This window comes from Erpetoichthys calabaricus, chromosome 2, assembly GCF_900747795.2.
Source record: "Erpetoichthys calabaricus chromosome 2, fErpCal1.3, whole genome shotgun sequence".
In the NCBI taxonomy this organism is placed as follows: domain Eukaryota; kingdom Metazoa; phylum Chordata; class Cladistia; order Polypteriformes; family Polypteridae; genus Erpetoichthys; species Erpetoichthys calabaricus.
This window is the reverse complement of record NC_041395.2, coordinates 311,482,250-311,508,150: the sequence shown is the minus strand read 5'-3', so window position 1 is coordinate 311,508,150 and position 25,901 is coordinate 311,482,250. Positions and strand designations below refer to the sequence as shown.

General features: G+C 36.5%; 1 protein-coding gene across 4 annotated transcripts in view; it reads left to right on the top strand.

The window, feature by feature from the left end:
- The window catches only part of LOC114647259 (beta-TrCP), a 268,372-nt gene extending 243,443 nt beyond the window's left edge, over positions 1 to 24,929 (top strand). For 2 of the 4 annotated variants that reach the window (XM_028795911.2, XM_051922177.1), the window contains 3 exons: positions 6,876 to 6,954; positions 14,362 to 14,559; positions 21,204 to 24,929. In XM_028795911.2, the coding sequence (XP_028651744.1) occupies positions 6,876 to 6,954; positions 14,362 to 14,523 (241 nt within the window). In that variant the 3' untranslated portion in view covers positions 14,524 to 14,559; positions 21,204 to 24,929. Of the gene's footprint in view, positions 1 to 1,686; positions 2,934 to 6,875; positions 6,955 to 14,361; positions 14,560 to 21,203 lie in introns of those variants that run through there. The other 2 variants (XR_007934027.1, XM_051922178.1) reach the window with 2 other exon arrangements.
- Positions 24,930 to 25,901: the final 972 nt, after the last annotated feature.

Genomic DNA, 25,901 nt, shown 5'->3' with positions numbered 1-25,901 from the left:
GCTATTTAATTATGTGGATTTAGGTGATATGGACCAGTTTATCATAGTGTGACCTTGCCACTGACCACCACCGCAGCTCTAGTTAAGAGCACAGAAGCATTATTTTGTGAATAAATTAGTGTTCCTCTACAATGTGAACACTGTCGGTATCATAATATCAGCAGTTTTGGTCACTGTCACTGCAATCCACAGTGACTTCCAGAGAAAAGTATACAGTAGATACTTTATCCTAGTGATTGCCTTGATCTAAGTGATGCTACACACCAAGGTAGTCTCCAAAAGCAATGTGATGCTCATACCATAACATTTTTAAAAATGTGTTTTCAAGCCCCGCACACCCCACCCCTTAAAAATACACCACACAAACGCAATTTTAAGTATTAAAGATTTTCAGTGTCCCAGATCTCCCATATTTCACACCTTGGCTAGCATCACTTTCTTGTGGCACTGACACTGTCATTCTCTGTTTTCTCAATATGCTACTGGTTGCATGGAATTTGATTTTAGATAGTTTATGTAAAGAAAATATTAATCTAAACACACTGCACAAGGACAAGGGTTTCAAAAGCGCACAAAAAACGAATTAAAAATGCAATCACATTACCTGGATTGTTGAGGTTGAGACATTAAGTTAATGCATCTCACAGGTTGGGAGTGAGTAATTATATGGAGTTTATTAACCCTGTTCTTAATTGGAATAAGGTGAAGCATAATGGGCAGTGTGTGATGGACTTTAAGGCTTATTTGGTGTCTAATATTAATTTTGTAATACTGTTTTTGAGTTATTAATCCTCTATCCCTCAAAGAAAAAGAAAAGTTAGAAGAAAGATCATGAAAAATAAATGTATGTAAGTACATTCCATGAAGTATTTTTTCTTTGTAAAGTGTGAACATAACAAAATTTAATCTTCATGTAAACAATACCTATAGGTAAGGTTATATAACAAAGTAAACATCTTGCCACATTTACATTTTGTAGTTCATTGTATAATTTAAATAATCATAAATACAAAAATCACATGTGGAAAAATAATTGCACCTCTAAAATTAGAACCAGATGCACCACCTCAGGAACAAATGATGAGAACATCATTACAGAGGATCTTGGAGGAATTTGATTTATTTAAATGTACTTTTTTTCGTCTGTTGTTTGTTGTTGGACTGCTTGTTATCACCCTGCCTAGGTTGAAAGAGCACTCTAAATCCACAAAAAGAAGGTTATATGGTACATCCCCTTTTTAAATTAAGAATTTTATTAGTTTCTCCGTGAACACCTAGAACTATTAGCAGAATTTTGACAAAACTGAGTTTTATTAATATTTAATAACAACATAAAAGCATGGTCATAAACATAATTAGTGTAAGAAATTAATAAATTTTATTCAAATAAAGTGTTGCAAAAATGAATACTCCCGATAACAAATTTAATCAAATCTAATATTTTGTGTGGCCTCCATGATCTTTAAGAACGGCACCAACTCTTCTAGACATAGAATGTACAAGTTGGCGACATACTACCATGTTTATCTTTCTCCGTTCTTGGAGAATGAGCTATTTCAGAGCCTGGATGCTGGATGGAGAATGATGCTCATCCTGTCTTTTCAGAACTCCCCCACAGGTGTTCTGTTATGTCGAGGATGGGTGACATATTTGCCCACTGAATCACTTTCACCCTGTTTTCCATAGAAATGCAGCAGTGGCCTTGGATGCATATTTTGGGTCATTATCATGATGCAAGAGTGCCCGGTGACCCAGGGCACAGAGAGATGGAACAGCTTCTCCTTAAGTATTGCGCAGTACATCTGTGAATTCATGATGCCATCATTGAAGTGCAATTCCCCGACACCAGCTTCACTCATCCAACTCCACAGAAGAGCCCTGCCAACACCATGCTTTACTGTGGGTACCATGCATTTTTCATTATACTCCTCACCCTTGCGACGCCATACAGTTCCAAAAATATTTACCTTTGTCTCATCACTGCCAAGTATAGAGTCCCAATAGTCTTCACCTTTGTTAACATGGGCCTCTGGCAAAAGCTAAATGGGCTTTTTTATGCATGGGCTTTAGCAGTGGCTTCCTTCGTGGACAACACCCTTGCATGCCAATCCTCTGCAGTGTACGTCTTATTTTGTCACGGAAAACAGTCACCCCAGTTTGGCTTTCTACTGCTTTAGCTAACTGCGATGAAATTGTATGCTGATTTTTCCTCAACTCTTCATATCACAAAACGCTCAAGTGATGATCTTGCTACAAGTCTATCCTTTTTGAACTCTGAATCACTTTTTCTGACTGATTAGCAGTGCTTTACCAATGTACTTGTAGCCTTGCCCATTTTTCTGTTTAGAAATTACTTTAAGTATTGCAAAACTTCTCTTCCATGTGGTGCCATTATTCTCAGCATTGAATGGGAGGGGATTTACTTGTTAAATACCACCCTTAATTGTCAGTTTTCTGGTGGTCACCTGATAATTGATTAGACTCTGATGTTGAATACCTGTTAATTTGCATTTTATCGTGTTATTCCTAAGACTTTCATTAGGGTGTACACATTTCTTGCACCATGGTCATAAATCATTTTGTTAAAAAAAAATTCAGTTTTATTTTTAGTATTGACAAATATTTTTTGCAACCAATAAACCAGTTTTGCTGGACTGTTGTATGATGTAGGATCTCATAGAAAGTATTAATTCTACAGATAGAGAATCTTTTGGAGTGTACTCATTTTTGCTGAGTGTTATAGATGACTATGAGCCTATGAAGGGATTTAAAAAAATATCCAAACAACTGGAAATCAATTATTCTGCTTGTCTGGAAGATCTACAAATGAAGAAGATTTCAAACAGCTGTCAGCTTGTCCAGGCCAGACTGCCCCAGCAAGTTCACATTTGGAGCAGAATGCAAGATGCTGAGGAAGTCTCTAGGAACTGCAGAACTTCATCTCAGGACATCCAGAGTTAGTACTTGCCACTGTTGACGTCAAAGTGCTTGAGTCTAGAAAGAGGCTCCACAAATTAGATTTGCATGGGAGTTGTACAAGGAAGAAACCTTTGCTGTCCAGAAGGATCATCAAGATAAGACTTAAGGAAGCAAAGACCAGGGGCCTCATGTATAATGGCGTGCGTAGAATTCACACTATAACATGGCGTACGGACAAAAGCAGAAATGTGCTTACGCACAAAAAATCCAGATGTGTAAATCTGTGCAAATGCCAACTTCCACGTTCTTCCGCTACATAAATCCCGGTCAGCGTGAAAAGTAACGCGCGTGCACATGCCTGCTGTCCCGCCCCAACTCCTCCCAGAATTATGCCTCCTTGAATATGCAAATAAATATAACTAGTCCTTAAGCTCAGCCTTCTGTGAAAATACAATGGCAAAAGCACAGGGGAAAATAGAAGAATTTCAGCGAATACCAAGTGGAGGCAAGGAAAAACTTATTATTTGTTGGTTTAAACAGTGATATAATCAACAAAAGGAAGTTGATTGAGTGACACAGAGTGTCAGAGAAACTCAAAAGTTCAAGTTCACAAAGTCGCACAGTGCCCGAAATAAAAAAGAAGCAGTCAGATATCAAAGTCGCAGTGAAAAGGTGAGTCGTAGCCCACCGTCTGAGTGTCAAATGAAAGCTTATTAGGGTACAGAGAAAAAAAAAATAGGCACACAGTGGGGAAAAAAGCATGAAATGTCAACTTTAATCTCGAAATTTCCACTTTAATCACATAGTTTATTTTGTCATTAAAGTAGAACATCATAAACTTCATTTTAAAATCGTTTCATTTACTAGTTTCTCAAATCCCATTGTAACTAAAGTAGCATGTTAAATGCTTTGTTTTGTATTTGATCTTCTATGTGCTCTATGTGCACTACCTGCTTCTTAAACAGGCTTTCTCTTCCTCTGACAGGACACAGAATCCATTATATTCGTAATATTACAGCTCTCTGAATAATTAAAATACTGAGATGTAAACATGATACAATTTTCATGATGATAGGAGTTAAAGCATGTTATTAAACATGGGAACACGGTGGAGCAGTGATAGTTACGAGCAGGCGCCTCGTCCACAGATTGTTCCTGCCTCCCGCAAGATGCTTGCTGCGCCGTGCGCGACCTTCGATGAAATAATTTATTGCAGCAGTACTGTCTCTTTCAAACGTACTAACCCCCAATTCCTGTCCTTCCTTTTCTTTCTCCAAGTAACCAATCACCACACAATCAGCGCTGTAATAGACGTTAAGCCATCTATAAGCTTAGAATGCCGATTCTTCAAAACGTTTAAGGAACATTGGTTATTTAAATGACGTTAACATTTTATCTGTATAATGTAATAAACATATTTTGCTGCATTTCATCTTAAAAATTATATCGTCTTCATATGTAAATACACGCTTTATAAAGTGGCGCAGGTTGTGCAATATTATAACTGTATCGCAAGTTACTTGTAAGTACAAACAGGAGTGGTTGATGGATTGATTGAGTGCATTTATAGTTCTTGGGATGAAACTGTTTCTGAACCGCAAGGTCCGTACAGGAAAGGCTCTGAAGCGTTTATCGGATGAGAGCAGTTCAAATAGCGAATGGCTGAGGCAGCGTGTGCTTGATTCTGTATACCGACAATTCTCTTTCCAATCAGCTGCTCCGAGTGGTGCAGTGAGTGTAATATGGAAAAAGATGATCCGCTGTGGCAACCCCTAACGGGAGCAGCGGAAAGAAGAAGAAGGTGCAGTGAGAGTAACAATGCTAAAGCAGCTATGGTATTTGGAATAGTTTGGCCATTCTGTGGACCATTTTATTGTTACAGGTTAATTACAATCAGATGCCTTAAACTAATAAACAATATGCAGTTAATTTCAGTGTATTTATAAAGCCGCGTCAGGGATGTGGATCTAAAAAAGAAAGGGAAACCACACTGGAATAGTAGTACTGCTTTGACAGTTTGCAAAACCAAGCAGAGAACTTGCGTACTCCAGGGTTTGAGCTACCGTGAAAATGTGCATGGCTTTACACCAAGTTTAGGTTTTATAACATTGAGATTTGAGTGTGGAAATGGGCTTACGCAACATTTTTGTGCGTACGCATCGTTTATACATGAGGCCCTAGGACTTCTAAAATGGCATGCTCTGGGTAGATAAGGTAAAGATAAAGTTATTTGGTCACAGTACCAGGAGACATGTTTATCAAAAGCAGCATTTGACCATAAGAAACTGATACTAATTGTAAAGAATCAAATATGAATTCTATATTGTAGATGAATTTGTGTCTCAGGATAATGTGAGACCATCTGTTAGAAGATTGAAGCTCTACCAAAAATGTAATTTGCAGCATGACAGTTACCCCTAAAACAAACCTGTAAATCCAGCAACGAATGGCTGAAAAGAATAAAATGGAAGGTTCTGGAATGGCCAAGTGAAAGCCTGGATTTGAATCTCTTTGAGATTTTTGGAGGTGTGGGGGTTATTTAAAATGGTCCTTCTCCCAGTTCATGTCAACGACTGGTAGACAGATAATAGGAAATGTCTACTTAAGGTTGTTTTTGCCTAAAAGGGCAATCAGCTCTTCGAGCCAAGGGTGTACTTACTTTTTGTACAGACTGATTTGACTTATCTGTTCAGGTATGGTTGAATGAATTATTGCAAAGTTAAAATTTTCATTTTTGTTATTTTTCTCATTTACAATATATTTTTAAATGATGATTAAATTTTGATATATCCACATGTTAAAAAAGAAAAAAAAATAATATAAAAACATTTAACAGGATGCACTTACTTTTTCACATGACTGCATGTATAGGAAATTATAAAGTTTTTGCTATGTGTGGCTGATGCATCTTTTTGCATACAGCCATCAATTTAACAACCCATCGGTTAAAGTGTTTCCATAATACTCAGATTTTATTAAGATATGAAAATAACCTTTGAACTAATTGAATGTTTTGTGTGTACAGTGGAAATATTTCAATATTCATACATACTTTCATTATATCTTTTTCATATTTTACAGCCAGTCTTAAATCATGGTTCCTGGAAGATATGCTTGTCTATAAATTCTAGTTTCACCGATTTCCCCAAACCCCCCCAAACAATTTTAGGTTTATAAGGTCATTAATGTAACATGCACCAAGTACAGTAAAACACTTACCTGCATGTGCTGTGTCCACCATCTCACAACTCTCAATAATTAGTGAGTTGACACAACCTTTCCTTAAAACGTCTCTCTAAAAATGTCAGCACACTGTCTACTATTAGGAGACATGCTACTTGTCATTCAAATACAGATGACACTAACCTGTATTTCTCAAGAAGACTGATTATTTACATAGTAACCGGGGAGGTTTTTGTTATTTTAATATTATTTTAATGTCCATTTGACATATTAATAGGTTAATAGATTATTTCACCCTGATTCTTTTCTTGTTTTAAAAAAGACCTTTTTCTGAATTTAGCCCAAATGATGAGTGGTTTAAAAAAAAAATGTAGTAAAATTTTTAGTTATTCAGATGTGGTACTGCAGCTAGTTGTGAATAGATGCTTGGCAATACTGTAGGTATACACTTTTGTGACTGTGCCAGTTTTGTGATACATTTTCCCTTGGTGCAGCCTCTTACTAGTCTGGTATCACCGCTTCATAGTATATAATTAGTCTAAATATGTGAATAGTCTTGTGATGTTAATTATTAAGTTATGTTGTTATGTAAAATACCATTTTGTAAATATTGATGTCAGTGGTTATAAAGATTTAATAACTGTTCACCAAATAGTTGAGCTGTCTATAGTATCTTTCCTTTATAAGTTGTTGTGTTGGAGTTGGTTGAGATAAAATATAAAAAATTATGAGAATATAAAGTTGCTTTTTTTTGTTTTTGTTTTTGATAACAGTAAAATTAAAGTTTGGGATTTGGTTGCTGCTCTTGACCCTCGGGCTCCTGCAGGAACACTCTGTCTTAGAACACTTGTGGTAAGTAAAATAGTTTGCTTTGTTTATAATGTCAATTAGTTTGCTTATGCAACTTAATAGATCTTGCATGCTTTACTTGTCTGTCTTTGTTCCTTTATTTTAATTATGAAACATTATAAAGTTTATATACTGTGATTTATGTTTCCTAGATTGATATGCTTTTTATAAGATAGATAGATAGATACTTTATTAATCCCAAGGGGAAATTCACAATTTATAATACTATATTTTCAAACAGTTTATGTGGATGTGTGTTTGACTCTTCACATTGTTTAATTGATGTAGAGATAAAATGGTGTTGTTTTCCCTAGTGCTTGAAACTAAGGAAAATGTCTGCCGGTACTGTTTTGGAGGCTTCTTAAATGATTCCTCCTTAATGTCTGCAGATGTGAATGTATTGTATATAAAGTCATATGAAAAAGTTTGGTAACCCCTCTTAATTCTTTGGATTTTTGTTTATCATTGGCTGAGCTTTCTAAGTAGCAACTTCCTTTTAAAATATGACATGCCTTATGGAAACAGTAGTATTTCAGCAGTGACATTAAATTTATTGGATTAACAGAAAATATACAATATGCATCATAACAAAATTAGACAGGTGCATAAATTTGGGCACCCCAACAGAGATATGACATCAATACTTAGTTGAGCCTCCTTTTGCAAATATAACAGCCTCTAGACGCCTCCTATAGCCTTTGATGAGTGTCTGGATTCTGGATGAAGGTATTTTTGACCATTTTTCCATACAAAATCTCTCCAGTTCAGTTAAATTTGATGGCTGTAGAGCATGGATAGCCTGCTTCAAACCATCTAATACATTTTCGATGATGTTCATGTCAGGGGATTGTGACAGCCATTCCAGAACATTGTACTTCTCCCTCTGCATGAATACCTTTGTAGATTTCAAACTGTGTTTTGGGTCATTGTCTTGTTGGAATATCCAACCCCTGTGTAACTTCAACTTTGTGACTGATGCTTGAACATTATCCTGAAGAATTTGTTGATATTGGGTTGAATTCATCCGACACTCAACTTTAACAAGGGCCCCAGTCCCTGAACTAGCCACACAGCCCCACAGTATGATGGAACCTCCACCAAATTTGACAGTAGGTAGCAGGTGTTTTTCTTGGAATGTGGTGTACTTCTCCCGCCATGCAAAGCGCTTTTTGTTATGACCAAATAACTCAATTTTTGTCTCATCAGTCCAAACACTTTGTTCCAAAATGAATCTGGCTTGTCTAAATGAGCATTTACATACAACAAGCGACTCTGTTTGTGGTGTGAGTGCAGAAAGGGCTTCTTTCTCATCACCCTGCCATACAGATGTTCTTTGTGCAAATTGTGCTGAATTGTAGAACGATGTACAGATGCACCATCTGCAGCAAGATGTTCTTGCAGGTCTTTGGAGGTGATCTGTGGGTTGTCTGTAACCATTCTCACAATCCTGCGCATATGCCGCTCCTGTATTTTTCTTGGCCTGCCAGACCTGTGGCCTTCCATTTCCTGATTACATTCCTTACAGTTGAAACTGACAGTTTTTAAACCTCTGAGATAGCTTTTTGTAGCCTTCCCCTAAAGCAGGGGTGGGCAAAGTCCTTCCTGGAGGGCCGCAGTGGTTGCAGGTTTTTGTTCCAACCCAATTGCTTAATTGTTGCCAATAATTTAATTTCATGGCTTTTCAAGTGCTTTAACTCTGTTATGTCAAGTCATTTTCCTTTGTAATGATATCATCCAAATTTCAAGACTAAAATGGATGAGTAAATCTCAGTCCTTCACTTTTTTCTCTTCACTTTCCTTCCAAGTATTTAACTAAAAGTGCACGATAAATTCACACAGGTGTAAAAGGAAACAAGCTAAACAGAGAACTGCTGGTTTCTTTTGTCATTTGCATCTTATTGCTAATAAGGAGCAATTAAAAAATGAGAATACGTCTGTTTAAGGCTAAAATAAGCAATAAGGGTTCAAAATCTTAACGAGCGAGACAACAAATGAAGCAGAAGTGTTACTTGAGCAATAAGTACTTCTTATTGAGCAATTGGGTTGGAACAAAAACCTGCAGCCCTCCAGGAATGACTTTGCCCACCCCTGCCCTAAACCATGATACTGAACAATCTTCGTTTCAGATCTTTTGAGAGTTGCTTTGAGGATCCCATGCTGTTACTCTTCAGAGGAGAGTCAAAGGGAAGCACAACATGCAATTGACCACCTTAAATACCTGTTCTCATGATTGGACACACCTGTCTATGAAGTTCAAGACTTAACGAGCTAATCCAACCAATTTGGTGTTGCAAGTAATCAGCATTGAGCAGTCACAGGCATTCAAATCAGCAAAATAACAAGGGTACCCAAATTTTTGCACAGCCAGTTTTTCACCTTTGATTTAATTTCATACAACTAAATACTGCTTCACTAAAAATCTTTGTTCGGAAAACACACCAGTACTCAGATGTTTAGGAAATGAAAGACATACCACTGTTATCTTTTTTTGTTGAAAGTAGAGTAAATTATTATGCAGGCTGAGAGGGGTTCCCAAGCTTTTTTGTATGACTGTATAAAGAATTTTTGAGAGTGGGGTATTTCCATTCAAAGTAAGCAGACACATATGTAAATGATTTTGGAGAGCAAGCTGGGGTCCCATCTCTAAGTCCACAGATCCAAATATATCTACAATGGAGTAACTCATGATGGACCCATTTATTTAAATTGACGCTATTGGTCCAGGGGCGTTTCTAGGATTTGTAGGTATTAGGATCTTAGCCCCCTCTGTGATTGTTGTGTGTGGTCTTACATGTTGTTTGGTCTCTTTGGGCTTTCATGCACATTCATATTATGGTGTAACATTGATCAGGGCTATATTTTATATGATGGACAAAAAGATTAGGGGCTAATGGGGACAGTAGGTCAGGACTTAAGCCTTTGAATTCCATACCACCAAAATCACCCTACCAAAACTGGCTTTTTTTGTACATATCTACTACTCTTGATGTTCCATTCTGCCAAATTTCAGCATTTTAACTAAATGGGAATTAGTAAATATTAACATATATATTCATGACACTTATACAAATATATGTATAGTTGTGCTTGAAAGTTTGTGAACCCTTTAGAATTTTCTATATTTCTGCATAAATATGACCTAAAACATCATCAGATTTTCACTCAAGTCCTAAAGGTAGATAAAGATAATCCAGTTAAATAAATTAGACAAAAATATTATACTTGATCATTTATTTATTGAGGAAAATGATCGAATATTACATATTTGTGAGTGGCAAAAGTATGTGAACCTCTAGGATTAGCAGTTAGTTTGAAGGTAAAATTAGAGTCAGGTGTTTTCAATCAATGGGATGACAGCCAGGTGTGAGTGGGCACCCTGTGTTATTTAAAGAACAGGGATCTATCAAAGTCTGCTCTTCACAGCACATGTTTTTGGAAGTGTATCATGGCACGAACAAAGGAGATTTCTGAGGATCTCAGAAAAAGAGTTGTTGATGCTCATCAGGCTGGAAAAAGTTACAAAACCATCTCTAAAGAGTTTGGACTCCACCAATCCACAGTCGGACAGATTGTGTACAAATGGAGGAAATTCAAGACCATTGTTTCCCTCCCCAGGAGTGGTCGACCAACAAAGATCACTCGAAGAGCAAGGAGTGTAATAGTCTGTAAGGTCACAAAGGACCCCAGGGTAACTTCTAAGAAACTGAAGGCCTCTCTCACATTGGCTAATGTTAATGGTCATGAGTCCACCATCAGGAGAACACTGAACAACAATGGTGTGCATGGCAGGGTTGCAAGGAGAAAGCCACTGCTCTCCAAAAAAAACATTGCTGCTCATCTGCAGTTTGCTAAAGATCACGTGGACAAACCAGAAGGCTATTGGAAGAATGTTTTGTGGACGGATGAGACCAAAATAGAACTTTTTGGTTTAAATGAAAAGCATTATGTTTGGAGAAAACACTGCATTCCAGCATAAGAACCTTATCCCATCTGTGAAACATGGTGGTGGTAGTATCATGGTTTGGGCCTGTTTTGCTGCATCTGGGCTGGGACAGCTTGCCTTCATTGATGGAACAATGAATTCTGAATTATATCAGAGAATTCTAAAGGAAAATGTCAGGATATCTGTCTATGAACTGAATCTCAAGAGAAGGTGAGTCATGCAGCAAGACAACGACCCTAAGCACACAAGTTGTTCTTCCAAAGAATGGTTAACAGTAGAATTACCAGAGTCTACGAAAAAACTCGTAGATCCGGCCCCCCTTAAAACCGTTCTCACCTCTCCTTTGTCTTCTAAATGTGCCGTTATTGTGTCGTTATTTGGAACACATGCATTTCATGTGTGTTCCATTTCTACAGTAATCTGTGTAAACACATTTTTAAAACAAACGTTTTTCGTATTTTAGTAATAAATGACAAAATGTAGGCATAAACTATACAATGTAATGAAGCCTGAAGTCCAAAGATCAAATAAACACTTTCACAAAAGGTTCAAGGATGATTCAACAGCTTCCGTGGCGTAGCGGTAAGATTTGCTGACTTGTAATCAAGAGTCCCCGGTTCGATCCCCACTCATTCCTATGTTTGCTGTTTTCAGTAGAGAGCTGCTCCTTTTGTTAATATTATACAGTACACACATACATTTGGTTTTGTCTGTAACACACGGTGTGCATTTATAGGACTTATACTGTAAAAGTTACCTTTTTTTTTTACTTCTCTCTAAATCACGATCACGATACATACTACCTCCCAAACCCCAGGGATCTGATGCTGTTATTTTTTATTTGAAATGGAATAACTGGAGATGTGAGTGGTGTTTTGAGACAATGGAACTGGACATTCTCTCATCTGGAGGGATTAAAGCTGACACACAAACGCTGGCGAATCTGCCTTCTTCGTATCTCACCGTCACTTGATTTTTTTTTTTAATCAGTTTTATTGAGTGTTCCTGCTCATGCTGAATTAGTGTGCACCTTATTGTGTATGATGTCAAAAAAACAAAAAAACACAGACGTAGGTATATATGATATTTGGAATTATTCGTTTAATGATCTGTATAGTACATTTCGGAAAACTTTGTGACACAGATGCAACATTATTCATATTATTCATACTCATTCTCATAACATCTTGCGGTTTGTAATCAGTGACTGCGTGTTTTTTTTCCCCGATCTTGCCAGTCCCCACATGTTGCTGTATGCTGTTTCTTTTGTACTCCAGGACATGCAGAGGATAGAATAGTACAGAGCAGTAAGTTCAGCGCTATATGCAATCATCAGATTCAAACGTTAACTGTTCACACACATGCAAGGATAGTCTTTCCTACATTTACAACGTTTGTACCTGTTACAATGTACACGCTTCTCTCTATGCTGTGGTTCCTATTGCACATCTGAAAGAAAGAGACAATATATGTGAAAACATCATCACACTAATGCAATATTATTTGAAAACGAACATCGTCAGATCGGGTGTGGATTTATGTTGCGCTATTACTGAAAGAAAAAAAAGATAAACATGTGCGTTGATCCTGCAGCACTGAATAAGATAAGCCTCTGACACCCCCCCCCAATTCCGACTCTAAGAAACAGCGCAAGTACAGACGGAAACCAAGTGTATGTGTGTACTGTATAATATTAACAAATCAGCTTACTACTGAAAACGGCAAATATAGGAGTGAGTGGGGATCGAACCGGTGACTCTTGATCACACTTGGTTTGCGTTTGTACTTGCGCTGTTTCCTAGAGTGAGATCGGGTGGGTTGGGTGGGGGATGGGGGGGTGGAATTGTTAGAGCGTGTGTGCTTATTCAGTGCTGCAGGATCAACGCACATGTTCTTTTTTTTTTTTCTTTCATGAATGAGAAATGAAGCAACAACGCGCCCATAGCTACCACTAACGACACAACCACACAAAAAAGAGGATTCTGCGCTGCACCCCAGAGTCAAACGTGAGAGGCTACGGAGGCCCCACAGGTCCACAAAGCTAGTACGAAAGGCGCAGGCGTAACCACCATATTGTGAGTGGCACTACTGCGGAGTGAAGGCGCAGGCGTCACCGCCATATTGTGAGTGGCACTACTGCGGAGTGAAGTTAGGAATAATGTGCTGCTTGGGATTGTACAAACCGCTGAACGCTTTACACCAAATTCAAACACAATACAGCTCAACGATACAAACACGAGCCCACCTGGAATAAGATCAATGAACGCAGGCGCCTACAACGTGCGTCTGAAACTGCAGAAGCAAAGCAGGCACGGGTTCAAAACGAATGACCTCGACTGACGGATATACAAACACGAGCCCGCCTGGATAAAATCAATGAACACAGGCGCCAGAATGCGCGTCTGAAATGCCGCGGGCAAAGCGGGCACGGCTCCAAAACGAACGAGCTCAACTAATGTATTTCAGGATACCCAACGCCGGGGGTAGGCGAGCGAAGCCCCCTTGTTTATGCAGAAATATAGAAAATTCTAAAGGGTTAACAAACTTTCAAGCACAACTGTAAAATTCATAGAAAAAAGGCACAGTGGCTTAAGATCTGCATAGCCTGTGAGAAGATGGCTGTTGATAATGCATAGTAATCAAGCAAGTAGGAGAAATGGGAATTGAGCAAGCCATCACATTTTCTAATATATGTACTCAACCTATTAGCCAACACATTTCGTGAGGCTGGCACCCTTCTTGTTTTTATGATATATGTATTATGTACCCAAATGACTATCGCAAGTATTTTCTTTTGCCTTTTGTTATCTTTTTTCAATGGAAGTATTTTTCCATGTTAGTGTTTAGTTTCATACTGCAGTTTACAAAAATTAGTGGGTTCTGTTCACAAGCAGCAGAAGGACACTGTAAGGGTCCCAAACCTGCATAATCCCGAAGAACATTTAAGCATTAAGTATTTTATGACTGAACATTCATGTGAGCATATTTTTGAAATGTGTTCACACTGTATGTTGCCAGTAATTCTTTGATTAAGTCACCGTATGTTCCCACACTTTATATATCACAAACTGAAAGTTAATTGCATGATTTGGGTGGGTAGACTCTTTTTATACCTGGTAGGTTGCACATTTAATTAAAAAATATATATTTAAAAATGGAGAGTTACAACCTATATGGAAGTGATATTCATGTTTTCTAGTTTCAGTGGAAAAAATAAGTTATGTTTAAAAAGTTGTGCTTTTAGTTATACTTTTGGCTTACTGGTTTTATTGAGTGTTCCTGATTGATTTTTTTTGTCACTATTGCATTGTAAATAATGTCCAGGTAGGATCACAGAATATTTTGTAGGAATGAGCTAGAACTAAAAGATGTATAGAACTGTTGTCTAATACCATATTTTAAACTTTTTTCAGTTTGTCATTGATGTTTTTACTGTGATCACAGTTTTTTTATTTTTATTTTTGCAGGAACATTCTGGAAGGGTATTCAGACTTCAGTTTGACGAATTTCAAATTGTCAGCAGTTCACATGATGACACTATCCTTATTTGGGATTTTTTAAATGATCCATCTTCACAGGCAGAATCTACACGTTCCCCATCTCGGACATACACATACATCTCAAGATAAATTATAAACACTACAACGTATTTAACAATTGCACAGGTAATCAGAGTATATTTGAGTATTAAAAGTTTAACTCATATTGGGTAAGCAGAAGACTGAATATCAGTTTTAAAAAAGTAGGTTATTGTGCAGTGCGCTACCTTGAATATAAAACAAATTTTAAGTTGTATTATTGTTCATCAAAAGTTCACTTCACATTTGCTGCTTTTTTATTTAAATTGAATTTTTTTTTCCTTTTTATGTAATTTCTTATAACTTGTTTGATAAACAATGTATACCTCTTAATGACCAACAATTTTAACATAGTTTCATACATAAATTATGAAGTTACAGGATACAAATCATACTTGACTTAGTCTTCCTTAAAGAGGGGTTGAATTCTCCTTGTTACACACTTTCAAACATAACTGTAAAATTCAAAAGTTTCCTTCCAAATAAAGTCAGAGATTACGTGAGTTTAAATACAACAGATTGGGCTAATTGCATTTGGGAGTATACAGAAAGAAGCGTGTCAATGGGAAAGCATTAGGTGAAAGTGCAATAAATAAAAGCCATTGTGTCTTGGTGATCTCCACTCATTGCTTTTCATATGTGTATGTTCACAAATAACATGAAACCAGAGCTCTGTAAGGTTTTTGACACTGCCTTGATATTGGTAAACTTTGTCCAAGCTAAGCACAAGGTTTGTCTCTGTATTCTGTGAGGAAGTCATCATGGAGACGTAAGCTTTGCTTATGCTCACAGAAATGATAACATTGATGGGTGCTAGCTTGACTGTTTAGTTTCAGGGAAGAATTGTGCTCTTTTCTTTCAAATAAAAAGCCAGAGCTAGTTCAGTTTCTGAAGAATGAGAAGTGGCTGATTTTTCAGACATTGTCAGTAAAACAAACTAAACAAAAGTGTAAGATCTGCAAATGAACAGGATTGCCCAACACAAGCAAGTTGAGGCTTTCAAAAGAAAATAAAACGTTGAAAATCTCATGTCTCCTCAGGGACCATAGACATGTTCCAGGAGATGCATTCTTAATTCACAAAAGAAATCCTATTTTTAGTATCATCAAACATCAGGTAACAGTACATTTGTCATTATTTATAAAATTGGACTTTTATTTCCCCAAGCTGATGGATGAGCAAGCACCAGATTATTTGAGAAATACTGTCCCATCACTGACTGTATTGAGGAAATGTTTCCAGCTACTTTTCCCACCCAACTTTTCAAACAACTCCTTGACCTTTCTTCTGATAGCACATTGATAGATCGTTTCTGTCAGTTTTCACTGGAAGCATTCTTGGTCAGATGTGGTGAAATAATGCCATTCAGCACTACATATCTTTGTGAGTCAGGTTTTTCAACTATGACTGCCTTGGCAATGTAATACTCGTCCAAACAGAGTCTTGAAGATGGACATGCATGTGTGCTCGTCAAAGATCTCCATGCATAGTTCTCCTTAATAGGCAGCTGCAGCAGCAAGCTTCCCACTAGCAATAAGATTTCCCATTTTGAATCTTCTAAAGTTTGCTTATAATAGAAATGAAGCTTACAAAAAAAATTAGCACATTTATGTGAATATATCTTATGTGAAGTTAAGAATTTTCAGTTGTTTAGCTGTTTTGACACCCTTAAAGTGAAAATATTGTCATACACAGATGGCCCATGAAAGTCATTTGAGCTTATAGCTGGGCCAAGGCAAAACAACTGAGAACCACTGGTGTAACAAGTTGTTTCATTATGTCTGCATCAGTGCTTCACAATTCTGTGCAGAATCATTTAACTTCCGTTTAGTGCTCTTTTTACAGACACGGTAACCATTCAGCCATATACATGCTGTCCATGCTCCTTCAGCACAATCGCAATATGATGTACGGTTTCTCCAACCTGAGAATATCCATAGCTTTATCTGAGGCAAGATCTACTAGCACCTTTAGTTTTATACTGAAGACACTGCAATGTTTTTCTTTCCATATTGTAGTGTAGGATTATGGTAAATATTCTTCAAATGCATGCTACTTTTCACACAACAACTTAGTGATAATTCTTTACCTCACTCTGGAGGAAACACCATACTACTTTGCTTATCTACAGTGGGTACGGAAAGTATTCAGACCCCCTTCAATTTTTCACTCTTTGTCATATTGCAGCCATTTGCTAAAATTATTTAAATTAATTTTTTCCCTCATTATTGTACACACAGCACCCCATATTGACAGACAAAAAAAAGAATTTTTGAAATTGTTGCAGATTTATTAAAAAAGAAAAACTGAAATATCACATGGTCCTAAGTATTCAGACCCTTTGCTCAGTATTTAGTAGAAGCACCCTTTTGAGCTAATACAGCCATGAGTCTTCTTGGGAAAGATGCAACAAGTTTTTCACACCTGGATTTGGGGATCCTCTGCCATTCCTCCTTGCAGATCCTCTCCAGTTCTGTCAGGTTGGATGGTAAACGTTGATGGACAGCCATTTTTAGGTCTCTCCAGAGATGCTCAATTAGGTTTAAGTCAGGGCTCTGGCTGGGCCATTCAAGAACAGTCACAGAGTTGTTGTGAAGCCACTCCTTCGTTATTTTAGCTGTGTGCTTAGGGTCATTGTCTTGTTGGAAGGTAAACCTTCGGCCCAGTCTGAGGTCCTTAGCACTCTGGAGAAGGTTTTTGTCCAGGATATCCCTGTACTTGGCCACATTCATCTTTCCCTCGATTGCAACCAGTCGTCCTGTCCCTGCAGCTGAAAAACACCCCCACAGCATGATGCTGCCACCGCCATGCTTCACTGTGGGGACTGTATTGGACAAGTGATGAGCAGTGCCTGGACTGAATTTTTGTATAGGTGCTATTTTGCCATGTTAGTCAGTAGAGATACCTTAATATTTATTTATTGGTAAAAAAATCTTTTTTTGATGTGAAAGGTGCTTCATTTTTGCAGTAGTTTGTGTCTGCACTAGCTTTTACATTTACAGCAAACTTAGAAGTGACAAAATGAATACTGACCCATATATTTGAATTTACACATTTGCTTCAGCAGGGAAGCACTTCCCTGGTCTTTTTTATACTTTTTTCTCAGCAACATATGAACTGAACTCTAAAATCAAACCTTCTCCCTATACTAAACTTTCTTCTTCTCTCACTCTGCTAAACCAACCCTCCTGTGAGTCAACAACACTGTAAACACTGAATAGCTCATGCTCTTTGTATTTGCTAAGTTTTAATTTAACAACACATCATTTAATACCCCACATAGAGTGGTCCTGGCCTTTTGCCCAGTTCCACCAGGATAAGTACCAGCTTCCCATGAACCTAAATTAAGAAGAAGATGAGAAAACAGATGGATGCAGTTAAAAAGAAGATGACATTAAACTGTTTGATATGTAATTTGCAAAATCGCGATAGTTAAAGCTATAATAGTGGGTTTTCTTGGTGGTGGTGGTGGTGGTGGTGGAGGACAGAAGTGCATTCAAATCAAGGGGTTGCAATTACTGTTCAAAGAAAAGGGGCTTGAATTTGTTGACTGGCTTCTCCCCAAATTAAAATTCTGTAAGCTGCAGAAGCATATACAGTACCTGTAGTCATGAGAGCTCTTTAATTACTCACCCTTAGCCACTTATGCATGAGGAGTCCTGCAAGGAATACAGTGCCATATGTCAAAATTATTTGTGTATATTGGAATAAACTTACAGGTTAATCAAAAGCAGTAATGGTGTTTTACATACTATGGGGTGTCTTCTTTCAAATAAATCATAATTTTCCATGTTGTCTGTTGTCTTTCATTAGAAAAATACGCAATTTGCACATGTATATGGCAAAGCGAGCAGCACATAACAGCTTTTATCAAAGATACCACCTACATTGAGCCACATACAGTGAAAGGCTCATTAACATTGGATAGATGAGTTTCACAGCCCTGCAGTGATGTATAGGTGTCTGTGATTGGTCATTTTTACTATGTGTCACAGTTGTGCATAAAAGGCAAGGCAAATATATTGTGTATTTGACAGCTAATCTTTATGCACAAGCTTCTGTAAAAGTAAATGCGAACAGTTTGGTTGATGTGCAGTAATATTTGAAGTTTGTATTAGGGAAATGTCTTCCTTATCAAAAAAAAAACGTGTGGTTGAGGAGGTTCTAGAAAAGTTACAGAATGCTAGTGATATAGAATATGAAGACCTTGAGTCACAGTTTTGACTACATTCAGAATAACACGTTTTTTGAAGGACTCCAGTCTGTTGTACAAATGTATGGTTTCACTGTGTCTCGTGGTAAACAGAAATTGTTTGGAGGACTGGCATTAAAATATCTTTAAAAATAAAGGTTTGATTATATGTACAGTACACAGTTACAGATTGTTTATGTGTTGCCTCAAAGTGATATATAAAGAGTGTGTATATATGTGTATGTGTAAATATACAGTACTGTGCAAAAGTTTTGGGCAGGTGTGAAAAATGCTGTAAACAAAGAATGCTTACAAAAATGGAAGTGTTAATCATTTATTTTCATCAATTAACAAAATGCAGTGAATGAACAAAAGAGAAATCTAAATCAAATCAGTATTTGGTGTGACCACCCTTTGCCTTCAAAACAGCATCAATTCTTCTAGGTACACTTGCACACAGTTTCTGAAGGAACTCGGCTGGTAGGTTGTTCCAAACATCTTGGAGAACTAACCACAGATGTTCTGTGGATGTAGGCTTCCTCACATCCTTCTGTCTCTTCATGTAATCCCAGACACACTCGATGATGTTGAGATCAGGGCTCTGTGGGGGCCATACCATCACTTCCAGGACTTCTTGTTCTTCTTTACGCTGAAGATAATGACTTTGGCTGTATGTTTGGGGTCATTGTCCTGCTGCAGAATAAATTTGGGGCCAATCATACGCCTCCCTGATTGTATTGCATAGATGGATAAGTATCTGCCTGTATTTCTCAGCATTGAGAACACCATTAATCCTGACCAAATCTCCAACTCCATTTGCAGAAATGTAGCCCCAAACGTTCAAGGGACCTCCACCATGCTTCACTGTTGCCTGCAGACACTCATTATTATACTGCTCTCCAGCCCTTCGACGAACAAACTGCCTTCTGCTACAGCCAAATATTTCAAATTTTGACTCATATGTCCAGAGCACCTTCTGCCATTTTTCTGCACCCCAGTTCCTATGTTTTCGTGCATACTTGAATCGCTTGGCATTGTTTCCACATCGGAGGTATGGCTTTTTGCCTGCAACTCTTCCATGAAGACCACTTCTGGCCAGACTTCTCCGGACAGTAGATGGGTGTACCTGGGGTCTGAGCTGATGGCACTGCTGGACATCTTCCGATTTCGAAGGGTAATAAGCTTAATGTGTCTTTCATCTGCTGCACTAAGTTTCCTTGGCCAACCACTGCGTCTACGATCCTCAACGTTGCCTGTTTCTTTGTGCTTCCTCAAAAGAGCTTGAACAGCACATCTTGAAACCTCAGTCTGCTTTGAAATCTTTGTCTGGGAGAGACCTTGCTGATGCAGTATAACTACCTTGTGTCTTGTTGCTGTGCTCAATCTTGCCATGACATGAAATGGTCTTCCACAACCTCACCTTGGTAGGAGAGTTTGGCTGTTCCTCACCCAGTTTTAAGCCTCCTACACAGCTGTTTCTGTTAATGACTGTGTTTCAACCTAAGTGTGACATTGATGATCATTAGCACCTGTTTGGTAGAATTGGTTGATCAGACACCTGACTAGAATCCTACAAAATCCCTGACTTTGTGCAAGTGTACCTATTAGAATTGATGCTGGTTTGAAGGCAAAAGGTAGTAACACCAAATATTGATTTGATTTAGATTTTTCTTTTGTTCGCTCACTTTGCATTTTGTAAATTGATAACAATAAACAATCATTATTTATATTTCTGAAAGCATTCTTTGTTTACAGCATTTTTTCACACCTGCCTAAAACTTTTGCACAGTACTGTGTATATATATATATATATATATTTTTTTTTTTTTTTACACTATATATATATATATATATATATATAAAATATAATTTTTCCCCCTCTTAAAATATAAGTGCAACTGCAATACTTGTTTTTAGATTGTTTAGGTGCAAGAGACTAAATATTTCCAAAAAGACAATTCCTTGTGCCAAACAGTATAATTTTGCAATGCTATGAGTTATGCCATCGAATCTTGGTACAATGATAGATAAAAGACTGGGGCTGAAAAAACGCCTCATTTTTTGTGTTTTAATTTTTTTTCAGTTGATATTGGAGTGAAACAAAGGTTTAATTAGACTTTTAAAAATGTTGATGTGTTGTTCTTAACACAAGTCATTTGAAGCTTCTTTATTACATAAGCAGATTAATAGCCATTTATTTTTGGTATGTAATTTAAGCACAATAATGCAAAAAAACTTTTTGGGCATAAAGGAATAAAGTACATCCACTTGTATGTTATCATGTAAAAGACCTGTATATCATCTCCATGTTCATTATAAAAAGATTTAATTGTTTAGGTTTCCAGTGTTTACTGCAGAACATACTTCTGAAACGAAAACCATCCATGGCCTGTGTAAACATGTGGAGATCTAGTTATTGTTCATTTAACATGTGTCTCAAAACAAGAACACACACACATGGTAATTTAAAAATGATTGCTTAATGAGTTGAGTTCTAATGTCATGTTTAATACTACTTTTTTTTCTCTCTTTTTTATAGGACTTAAACTATGGTGTTTGAAATATATTGAAATGCCAGAACCTACCACCTCGCTCTGATGTTGCTGAGGGGAGAGGATTTCTCTTGTTAATGAACAAGATGCAGCAATTCTGCTCCGCTTGGGGTGACATGGTGTTACTGACTGAGACAAGTGCTGCTATTGAAAAATATTTGTATTGTTTGAAGAGAAAATATAGTAATGTTTCAGGAATTGTCTGTTCACACCTCACAGTTAATGTGTTATTTAACTAATTAATATTTTAACATATTTTCTGCTGCTTTTTCATTATTGATATGCCTCGTAATGGTCAGGCATGATGATAAGGGTGAGGTTACTGAATTAGTTGTATATAAACAGGATGCCTGTGTGATAATCATTGCACAACAAACGTGCTGGTGTATGCACATGAACTTGATTTATCATATACGCATGTACTGGGAGTAGTGTGGCTATCATTATTCATTTAGGAAGTCTCTGCACATCTGTTACATTGTGTGTCTTAATGATTCCCAACATTTTGCCAATAATTCTAGTGAAGAGGTACAAATTTCTCATTTACTGCCATAATTGCAGAAGAGTGGACTGAGTAGTATGTGCTGAAATGTGTGTGTGTGTGTGTGTGTGTGTATATATATATATATATATATATATATATATATATATACACACACATACACACACACGTATTTCAGCACAGACTACTTTTCACATTGACACCTTATTTAAATTCCACGTACATAAAACCAGGTAAATCCAAAGTTTTTATATTTCTTATTATGGAACAGGCTTAGCTGTCAATTCCTCAGGCCTAATATAATATGATAACCCTTGGAAGAATTTGGCTAGTAAATGAAAAGGTAAATTAAAATTCACACAATTTTATGCACAAAAATGTTAAAATCATGTATTACTTCTCCAAGAACATTAGTTTTTGTGTTCTACATGTCATGAGTACTTCAGTAATAAATGCATCTCAAAAGGTTAGTTTCCAGTGGTACTTGCTATTAGCATTATGGTTTGTAAGGAATGAACATCATAATATTTTAAAGCCTTTTTGTGTTTTGTTTTAATCTTATTTGTCAACCTTACCCTTATTGTTATGTTTCTGAGCATGTTCAGCTCTTTAAGTGTTGATCACTTTGCTGCTGAGGCAGTTGATTTTTTTTTTTTTCTCATTTTAATTTATTACGTATATATTTTTTTAATCTATTGTGTTATTATTTTCCAGCAGCTATACATTAAAACAATTTCTTGTTGTATAGTTAGTGGCCATAAATGAACAGTTTTGCTAAGTGGCAAGTCAATGGCCTCCTTATCTGTAAGTGTGGATGTAGTGCAGTATTTACTTAAGGAATGTGATCTGGATCTTTTACGAGTTGAAACTGTTGCATGGAATCACGATCACTTGACATCCTTTCTTGTTCAACAGTCTGTTGTTTAATTTATGACTTTTTGTAATGATTTATACTTTTCTGTGTTATATAATATACATACACATTGTATATATTTTTCTGCAAATAACGACCAAATATAATTAAATGACATGTGAAATTATACAGTTAAAGTAAATACTGTGGATAATGTATGTGCTTTCACATTTAGCTTTCTTCTAAATTCAGTTTTTCTCAATTAGCAAATATAAATCATTATTTTGCACTCAAATACATTTTTAATTATTTTAACAATGAAGCAAAATTTAGAGGTAAAAATTTGCTTTCATGATAATTCAAAAAAGGTTCATTTTTAGTAACCATTATTCCAAATTGTGAGTTTATTTACCACAGAAAGAAATTTACCAATATCTGTATTTATTGAAAATTAAACTGTAACAGTCAGCCGTGAGCTCCCTAAATTCCACTATACATTACACCTTTTCCATTTTGGCTGTGTACAGGCACATAATTAGACCTAAGATAAAGAACATTCCCAGTCAGATTTAAAAAATAAAACAAGGCTGTTTGTGAAATGCACAACTCTTCTGTGTTCAAGTACAATAAATGCAATTGATGTATTTTTGGCTTAGAAATGAAAGTCACTTAGAAAATCTGCAAAATAAATAAGTATAAATAAGATTGTGTTGGTCTCATCCCAAGAAGGCCAAGGTGGAAATGGCGGAACATATGTGGTTAAAAAGAAAGAAAGAAAAATATAAAGTATATAGTTCACAAAACAGACGTGTGTGTTTCTTAAAACATGCCATTTCTGAAAGTATGTCCTTTTAATATGAAAATTGTGGTGGCAAAACAAAATGTGCATTTGGGTTTGAAGTGTAATTTATGTGACTAATATTGTATAAAATTGTATGGAATTTTACGTTTAACGTCTTCAGTAAATATCTGCAGAAACTAAAGAGGTTAACGTGTGCTTGTCGGCAAGCCTTTCAAACCTTGATTTAAATGTGAATGCTGGAATAGTGGAGTTGTTTACCAGGGTTTGGAGAAAAGTATTTCAAAATGGGTTATTGAGAAATAACTGGAATTACTTTGGCCAGTACCAGCGCCTTTCTGGTTAAAGTATGTTTGTCATACTCTATGCTTCAGGCATTTTATCTTCTGAGACAGCAACCCTTTTGCTTCATCCTGTCAACCATTCTGTACCCCACACTCCTGCTCCCAGCCGCCTTTCCCTTCTCTCTCTCAACTTTCCAAACTTTAGCATGCAGAATTTCTGTGCTTTATTACGGACCTCTGTCTTTATGGACTTGCAACAAAAGTTGGTGAGACTATTTAAGGACCTAAACTATGCATTAGAAGGTATTTACATTTGCAAAAAAATTGTTTACATATTTTCAGCATTATCACCATGTAAAAATAATGTTTAATGCCAAAATAAAGTTCTTAGCAACTAGGTTTTTAAATATAGCTGTATAGTTAAGTACTGCATTTAAATCTGAAGGTTGCGATTGCTTTCAATGTAAAGATGGTGTTTATTGCGTAATGCAGTGGCATGTGTAACATCTTTGCATTTCCTTTATTTGCACTTCATTTAGGTGGGTCGTTTACTTGGTAAGTAGCCAACTCCTCAGTTAAGGCTTAGGAAGGATTTATACACAGTGGTACTAAACAGGTCAAGGCCTTCAGTTTACCAGGTAGTTTTATCATCTTTTTTTTCCTGACTGCTTCTTTTGATTTGTATGTACATTTTAATATACAGTATACTTGAAATATGTCTTTTTAGTTGCTAGTAAAGACCAGTTTTGTTAGTTTGTGATTTCTTGTGTTAGTGCAGTAACTCCAGTTTGAAAGTCTGTTATACTTGAGCCTTCCTTTTTTAAAATCTAAGTAAGTTTTAAAAATATGGCAGTAATCCTTTGACAAGATTCAAATACATACAATGGAAATGCTAAAAGATAATACATGCTGCTGTGTACCTGCTTTCAGAAGCCTTATTTTTCAGCTTTCAGTGGCAGCCATGATTGCTTAATCAAAGCTTTCTATAATGGTCATGCATGAGAAGGGTTGCTCTCTCTTTCTCCATATCTCCCTGCCTAAGCTTCCCCCACTTCATTACTGTTACTGTATTTGTTCTCCAGGTTCTCCAGTGAGTGGGTGAATGCGGTTTGTAATTTTGTTTAAGGTAATGTGATGTGTAGCTAATGTTCCAATATGTTCACATTTCTAGATACGTGGGATTTTTTTATTTATTTTTTTTATTTAATTTTTTTCTGTCATGAAGTAATTGGAAACAAAAAATTAGATTAAAATGTTTCATTAGTGCAAGCTGCATTGGATTTGTGTGTCTGCATTTATTTTAAAATATTTCAAATGTTTAAGTGCCTCAGTGTATTAAAATGGCCCCTTTCACTGTAGAACAAGGATTGACAATATTTGGAATTCAATTGATATTGTTCTGTTAATTAAATATTTCTAAAATCTTAATATGTGCACAGTTGGTTGGATTGAGCCTAACTGTTTCATTGTGAATGTTTTCAAAAAAATGTCATTTCAGCATCACATTTCCGTATCACCAAGAAGCACTCTTCACCAAAAGTAATGGTTGACCTTGTAAGAGGGCAGGAATGGCCTAAAATACATTTGTGCTACAAGTTTGTAATTAGAACAGGTTTATATCACACTGGTTTATTGGCACACAAGAATCAAGTAGTTTGGAGCTGACAGTACAAACACAATTATCCAAATGTGACTGAATTTCATGTACTTTTTCAATGTTTATACTTAATGCCTCTAAAGCTAACCCAACTGCTCATTCTTCAGCTCTATTTAAGTTTTGCTTTTTCTTTTTTGTTTTTATTACACTACAGATTTCACAGTCCCCAAAGTTTTTTTTTTTTTGTTCTTTCTAAAATTACTTTATACTCTTAAGTTTGTCAACAGATTATTTCCAAATAATCTGAGTAAACATATACTGTATTGTTACTTAATGGAAGAACAGTGAAATAGCTTGGCAGACGGAACGGGACCATGTGATTTTTTTTTTTTTTTTTCTTGGCAAATTTGGAACTCTTACTGACCAAGTTAACCAGACGCTTCTGCAGAATCTGTTTTGTATTATAATATACTGTAATTAGATATGTTATGAATCGTATACAGTTTGTGTGAGTTTGATATGACAGAGGCTTACATGAATATTTTTTATACACTGTAGTGGATTCGACAAGTATCACCATTGGAAGAATGTACACAGGAGCCAAATGACCAAGTTGTTGATACAGCAGGGATAATGGAAAGAATCAGTTT